At 52.5% G+C, this 6000-nt stretch overlaps 1 protein-coding gene across 1 annotated transcript in view; it reads right to left on the reverse strand.

The window, feature by feature from the left end:
* TSNARE1 (t-SNARE domain containing 1) overlaps positions 1-5408 on the reverse strand; it is a 50340-nt gene extending 44932 nt beyond the window's left edge. Inside the window, exon 1 of the mRNA XM_065895158.1 lies at positions 5321-5408. Coding sequence (XP_065751230.1) covers positions 5321-5408 — 88 coding nt within the window. The remainder of the gene's footprint in view (positions 1-5320) is intronic.
* Between the last annotated feature and the right edge of the window lie 592 nt (positions 5409-6000).

Genomic DNA, 6000 nt, shown 5'->3' on the forward strand with positions numbered 1-6000 from the left:
GCCTGGCTCTACGAGGAGGGCACTTTCCAGAAGCCTGCTCCAGGGGAGACATCTGAGCACGTCGACAGTCTGGCAAAGTCCTGGGGACTGGCAGTGCCGGCCCGTCTCAGCGCTGACCTCCTACAGCGGCAGCTCCTTCGCAGAAAAGGCCTCCACGTTGGGTGTATCTGCGGGTCTGAGGGTCCAGGACAGGGCCCATCTCATCGCGCACGAGGTCAGGGCCTAACCTCCCCTCTTCCCCAGGGGCTTCCCGGGGAGCCTCCAGGCAGGGCCTCCTCCTCAGGCAGCCTCCCCTGCAGGCAGACGCTCCCCAGGCCCGGGAACCCGGGCCCCAGTGACGGCTGCCCAGACAGCACTGTGTAGGGTGGAGATGCAGCCGCCCAGGTCCCGGGCGATGGGGTCACCCTTCTGCTTCGTGGGGAGCAGGGAGACCGCAGGCCCGGCTTGCAGGCCAGGTGCCACTCGATGCCCAAGCCTCGCTGGCATCCGGTCACCAGGAGTCCAGACCCTGCCCACCTCCCCCTGGTTGCTCCACAAGGTTCCCAGACACCCATGGAGGGGCCAGTCTGATCTGCCCTCCGGAATCACGTGAACTTTGAACTTTGGGGGGTGGTGGGGGGGGGAACTGGGACAATTTACATGTAAATGCAGACAATTAAAAAGAAAACAATAAAGATCATTTGCAACCGCACATCCCTAGGTAAACACAGTCCACACTCGGGGCTGAGGTCTCACGCAACTAGAAGACCGTGGACGGGGCTTTGCCTGCTTCATTCCCCATGTCCGTCAGTCATCCCACCGGGCCGTGGATGGGTCGTCGGCACTCGCCAACGACTGATCCACACGGCGGCCTCACATCCCGCCCCGGGCCGCGGCTCTCTTCACAGTCTCCCCAGGCTGAGGGGTGATGGCGTTTCTGAACTCTGTCTCCTACCCCCACGTGGCAAACACCTCTGCCTGTATCTCTGATTATTCCCTAACAGAGAAGAGGCGTGGCTGGGCCGACAGGGAAGGCAGCAGGGTCTGGAGGCAGGGAGCCGTGTGCCCTCCCCTCCGGGAGAGCCCGCCCCCCCCCCCCCCCCCCACCGCAGCCTGGCCACGGGAGAATGGCCAAGTTCTCCAGGTACCAGTGAGGCTGAGTGCCTTCTCCCGTGCTGCGAGCCATCCCGATCTCGTCACAGATCTGGCCCATCCGCATGAAGATTTGGCGGCGGGGGGAGTTCCTTCTATTTATGTGAATTCTTTATGTGTTAGTCATGTCCCGCTTGGCTTTTTGCTGCATTTGCGATGGGATTTTACGATAAGAGCCCACTCTGAGCTCTTCATAGTTAACTTTAGGGCCCCCGAGTAAGCCGTAACACACGGTGCTTGGCACACAGCAGGTACTGGTGACGGCAGCTGCTCCCACACCTGGGGTCTCCGCAGGGCCCCACCATTCTGGCTGGGAGGCCCAGCCCTGCCTCCCTGGGAGCCCTCCTGGCCACCCCCAGAATCACACCAGCATCCCAGAAGCAGCCCTGGTCTCAACAGCTGTCAACGAATCAGGAAGATGCAGACCCTTCTCTGACACAAATGCAATTAACTTAAGAAATCATTTTTAAAAGACAATTAGAAAGAAATACATGTGTTTGGAAATGACGAACTATAATTCTAAATAAATCCTGGGTCAAAGAAGAAATCATAATGGACACAAAATATTTACAACTAAACACTAACAAAAAAAATACTATATATTTTTAAATGTGTGAGATTCGACTAAAACAGTGATTATTTGGACATTTATAACCTTAAATACTTTTATTAGAAAAGAATAAAAACTAAATTTGAATGAGGTAAACATCCAGCTTAGGAGTCAGCAAAATAAAACAGCGTCAACTCAAAGAAAGGAGAAGGAAAATAGTAAAAACATGGGCAGAAATCCATCAAATTTTAAAACTAGCATATGATAGAGATCAAGAAAGTCAAGTCAGCTCTTTGGAGAGGCTCATAACACTGCCAAGGGTCTGGCAATATTGTTTACGAAAGAAGGAAACGGGAAGGTACAAATAAACAACATTAGGAATAAAAAAGAGAATGTGATCCAGGTACCACAGACGTTACCAAAACAACAGGAACAGGGCTTCACCGGGTTAACTTGCTCAATCTCCACCACGACAGGAGGGAAGCCTAACCTGGTCCATTTTCAGGTGATCGGGGCACAGCTGGAACACAGCAGAGCAGGGGGTCGGAACCAGAGCAGCTACCCTCAGAGCCATGCCCTTGACCAAACAATAATGCTGCCCGGGTCCCACTGGACACTGACACGCTACCACGCATGATGTCATTTCAATCAATTTGAACATTTAGACGAAGCAGACACATGTCCAGAAAAACACAACAAACTGACCCAAGAAGAAACAGAGAGCCTGGACAGCCTTCACAGATGGAGAGAGTAATGGGCAGTCCAAAGCAGTCCACAAAGAAAACTCCAGGCCCGCGTGGCAGTTTTACAGCAAAATCCCAGATGCCTGTGAGGAACACAGAGTCCTCTTTGTCCCAAAACTCACACAGAACATAAGCACCATTTCTACTCAACCCTGAACTAGAGCATCGGGCCGGCTCCAGACGGCAGGAAAAATAAGTAAAAGATAAAAGCATTGAAATAGAAGAGGAAAATACTGTTGTTATTCATAAATGACACTGTTTATACAGAAAACCCAAGATTCTACAAATTATTACAATTAATAAAAAGACTTTAGCAAAATGGCAGGACAAAGTCAGTGGGCAAAAGTCAATTACACTCCACAGGGAGAACCTGGCTTCCTCAAGAAATAAAGTTCAGGAGGAAAAAAAGAAAAACTAAGATAGAGGAGAATCTAGAGATTTGGAAAGACTTAAAAGGCGTATCATCGACTACAACGCGTGGATCTCGTAAGGACCCTGTGGAAACGCATGTCTCTGTGGTGCTCCGGAACCCACCGGTGGGCAGGAAGCCACGGCTGCAACTGTACGACACTTGGTCACGGAAAAGAGACACACCCTGAAATACTCACACAGGAGATGTGCTGACGTCTGGGGCTTCCTTCTCAATGCCCTGGGCAGAGGGGTCATGAGGGCAGAGCTGAGGCTGCACCAGCCACGGGGGATGCCCCTCACCCCGAAACCCAGTGGACGGGTGCTGGGTTCATGGTACCACTGCGTCTACTGTTCTGTTTGAAGTATCTCACATTCAGAAAGTTAAAAAATAGGATGTAAAAATTAAATAAAACCTCTGGACTTTCTTTCTTAAAACAACCAGTCGTGTGTGCATGCACCAGCAACCATGACTTGGAACGTGTAATTTATACCATTTATAATGGTACCAATTATAAAAGCAGCAAAAAACATGTTGTCATTTTGTTAAGTTTAATGGAAGATATGTAAGATCTTTATGGAGAAAATTATAAACCTTTATTGAAAGACGTTAAAGACCCAATAAACAGAAAGACCTACACGTTCATGGGTTGGAAGACTGGTGATGACAGAGATTCCGATTCTCACACGTTAACACAGCGGATGCAAAGCAATCCCAGTCCAAGTTTGACACAGGGATTCTATAATCTATTCAGCAACAAAAGGCCAAAATGCCCAAGACATTTCTAAGGAAAAACAAGTAGAGCAACTTGCCCTAAAAAATATCAAAGTTACAACAATGTATGAAAATTAGGGTAGAACTTTGCACAGGAATAGAAAACTTGACCAGGAGAACCTGCAAGGGAAACTGTGCCCATCACAGAGCGGACACTGCAGGCCTGCAGAAAGGGATGGAGTTCTCAGTCAAGGGCCCGGGGGCCATCTGCTACACGGAGAAAAGTGGCACTGCACTCGACCCTCCCCGCCCCACCTCTCACCATAAACAAAACTCAATTCCAGGTGATTGCAAGACTTAAATATGAAAAACAAATTATATAAGCTTTAGAGGAAGTAAAGGCAACATCATTATCACCGTGTCATAGAATTTATTAAACAGAAAATGCACACCATGACAGGGATGACTGATAAACCCAGCTACGTCGTGATTAAGAACCTGCTTTCCTCAGCAGCACCATAGTGAAAAGCCAGCCCAGTGGACAAAGGTTTCACCTCCAGAAACCTTGTACATCGACAAGAACAAGACAAACTCAAAGGAAAGATACACGAAAGAGTTACCCAGAGAGCCCCAAATGCCCAGTGATCACACGAAAACCTGATCAATCCCATGAGTTACCAGAGAAATGTGAGTTACAACCAGAAGACACCATTCCACGCCCACAGACGGGCAAACAGTTAAGGCCGCCACTGCCTGGTGCTGAAGGGATGGGAAGCAGGGGCAGGTCAGCACAACCACCAGCCACCGAGCTGGCCACCCCTGGCCACCCCCTCGCTTGGGCCGTCCCGACCGCGCCAGCGTCCAAGGGTCCTCAGCACCACCACGCAACAGGGCCCAGAACAAGTGCCCTAACAGCCCCTCGCCCATGGACCAGGAACGCCTGCCATGGCCACGCACATGACCCAGCGCCACAGAGAAGGGAGATGGAAGGGCAGCCACGTGAACGGCAGTGGCTCAGGGGCAAAACAGCAAAACCAGCAAACTGCAGAATAATTCAACCGTACAGAGTCCCAAAACACGCAGACTCGCAAGGTCTGTGTGAGACCATGACATGTAGCAAGCAAGAGCCAGGAAGCCGCAACCCACAGCCCAGGGGTGACGGGAAGGAACCGGGTTCCAGGCGAGGCACCTGGGAGTCCACGTCGCCAAGCCTTAAACCGTCACAGTTAAAGCCCCCACACACACTCACACTCACACTGAGTCGCACCTGCCTGGCACCCCCAAGGACACGAAATCAGTTACGTAAGCCGCACGTCCTGCCGAAAACCCCCTTGGCCCAGGGAAGGGAGCCAGCGAGTGAGCAGACTGTGCGGTCAGCCTGCGGGGTGAGGGCTCGGCACCCGGAAACCTGGAAGCGGATCCCGCCCGGTGTAGCTCAGGACAGTGTCCATCACCCCGCGGGCCTCGCTCCCCGCACTGTGCACTGCGCGCTCACACCTGCTCCACGGTCACCCACTCAGCCATCTGCCAAGCACCCGCGGGCCACCGCAGAATGACCGCAGACACCCACGTCCACCCCACAGCAGAGCAGCCTCTCCTACTCTGCTCTCTCCTGGTGCCGACTCAGCCCAACACCAACGGCGCCATCCCAGCCCAGGGCCAGGGTCACCCCTGGTCCCGGGTCACAGGCAGCGCCGGCCAGGACAGAACCCATCTACAGCCGCCAACACAGCACAGTGGAGACCCGCCCACGCTGCCCACTGCTGTCCTTACCTAGGGGCTGATAGCCTTGTGCGGAGGGCCCCCCAAAAGGGCCGTGGCTCCCCAGGCCGCCGCTGCCAGCGATGGATCCGTAGGACATCTTCTCACAGAAGGCAGGGCCGCCGCCTTCCTGCAGAGCTGGAAGAAACCAAACCCGGGCAGGGAGGGAGGAAAGAGGGTTTAGCGCTGGGATTCAGGATGCACTCTGGCCCCGCCCACCCTGCCTAGGAGTCTGACTGCTGCACCCTCACCTTGCAAGTCAACAAATAATGTGTAAATGTTGAAAACAAAATCAAGCAGTGGCGACACGAGTGTGTTATTCAGAGGAAAGCATCAAAGATCTACTAGAAGAATCCAAAGCAGCTGACTCGGGACAGGAAGGAGGGCGGCTAGGGGTGACTTTTCTCTGAATTAACCATGTAGCACTCCTTTACTCCATAAACTTCTTGGATGGATAACATAAAAATATTAAAGCTTAATTTGCAAAATTCCAGTAAGATCATCCTCCAGAAAGATCAGTGTGGAAACAAGAGCTGCGGCTGCAGGGGTGTCTGCCTTGAGCAGACAAGATCCAGGTGGGGGCCCAGCATCTCCTCAGATCTCTGGAAGGCCACCCCATCATTGTCCTGTGCGGCCATGCAGACCCCAGGCAGGCACAGGGACCCAAGAGGACTCGGCCCAGTTCCACAGGT

The sequence above is a fragment of the Phocoena phocoena genome, chromosome 17 (genome assembly GCF_963924675.1).
Source record: "Phocoena phocoena chromosome 17, mPhoPho1.1, whole genome shotgun sequence".
Classification (NCBI taxonomy): Eukaryota; Metazoa; Chordata; class Mammalia; order Artiodactyla; family Phocoenidae; genus Phocoena; species Phocoena phocoena.